General features: G+C 68.9%; 1 protein-coding gene across 1 annotated transcript in view; it reads left to right on the forward strand.

Moving 5' to 3' along the window:
- The first annotated feature begins 220 nt into the window (after positions 1-220).
- ABHD16B (abhydrolase domain containing 16B) overlaps positions 221-489 on the forward strand; it is a 2,781-nt gene continuing 2,512 nt past the window's right edge. Inside the window, 1 exon segment of the mRNA XM_077756821.1 lies at positions 221-482. Coding sequence (XP_077612947.1) covers positions 347-482 — 136 coding nt within the window. The 5' untranslated portion in view covers positions 221-346.

Consider the following 489-nt stretch of genomic DNA (forward strand, 5'->3'; position numbering starts at 1 on the left):
CGGGTGAACTCGGCCCCGAGAGGATGTGGCCCCCGCAGGGTCCCAGGTCTGGAATCCTGGAGGCGGGGCAGAACTCAAGCTGCCTGGGAGCCCTTTGTGCGCCCATCACAGGGTGTCGCCTCTTTGCCCAGCAACAATGACTCACAAAGCTGGTCCGCGCCGGGCACAGGCCGCCTCCTCTCGCCCAGAAAGGCCCAGGTCATAAAGGCCATTAGGGCCAAGCCCTGAGGAGGCATGTCCCAAGACTGCAGCCCCGCGCCGAGCCAGGCCTGCGCCTCCCGCCGCGCCCCGGGCCTGGCGAGCGGGCGTTAAGGCTCACGCGGTGCGCCCGGTAGCCTCGACGCCCATGTGTGTCGTCTGCTTCGTGAAGGCGCTGGTGCACGTGTTCAAGATCTACCTGACCGCCAACTACACGTACAGCTTCCGCAGCCGGCCCGCGGCCTTCCGCTGGGATGACGTGCGCGCCGCCGGCGGGGGCGGCGGTGACCG

Source organism: Crocuta crocuta, unplaced genomic scaffold (genome assembly GCF_008692635.1).
Source record: "Crocuta crocuta isolate KB4526 unplaced genomic scaffold, BGI_CrCroc_1.0 scaffold613, whole genome shotgun sequence".
Taxonomy (NCBI): Eukaryota; Metazoa; Chordata; class Mammalia; order Carnivora; family Hyaenidae; genus Crocuta; species Crocuta crocuta.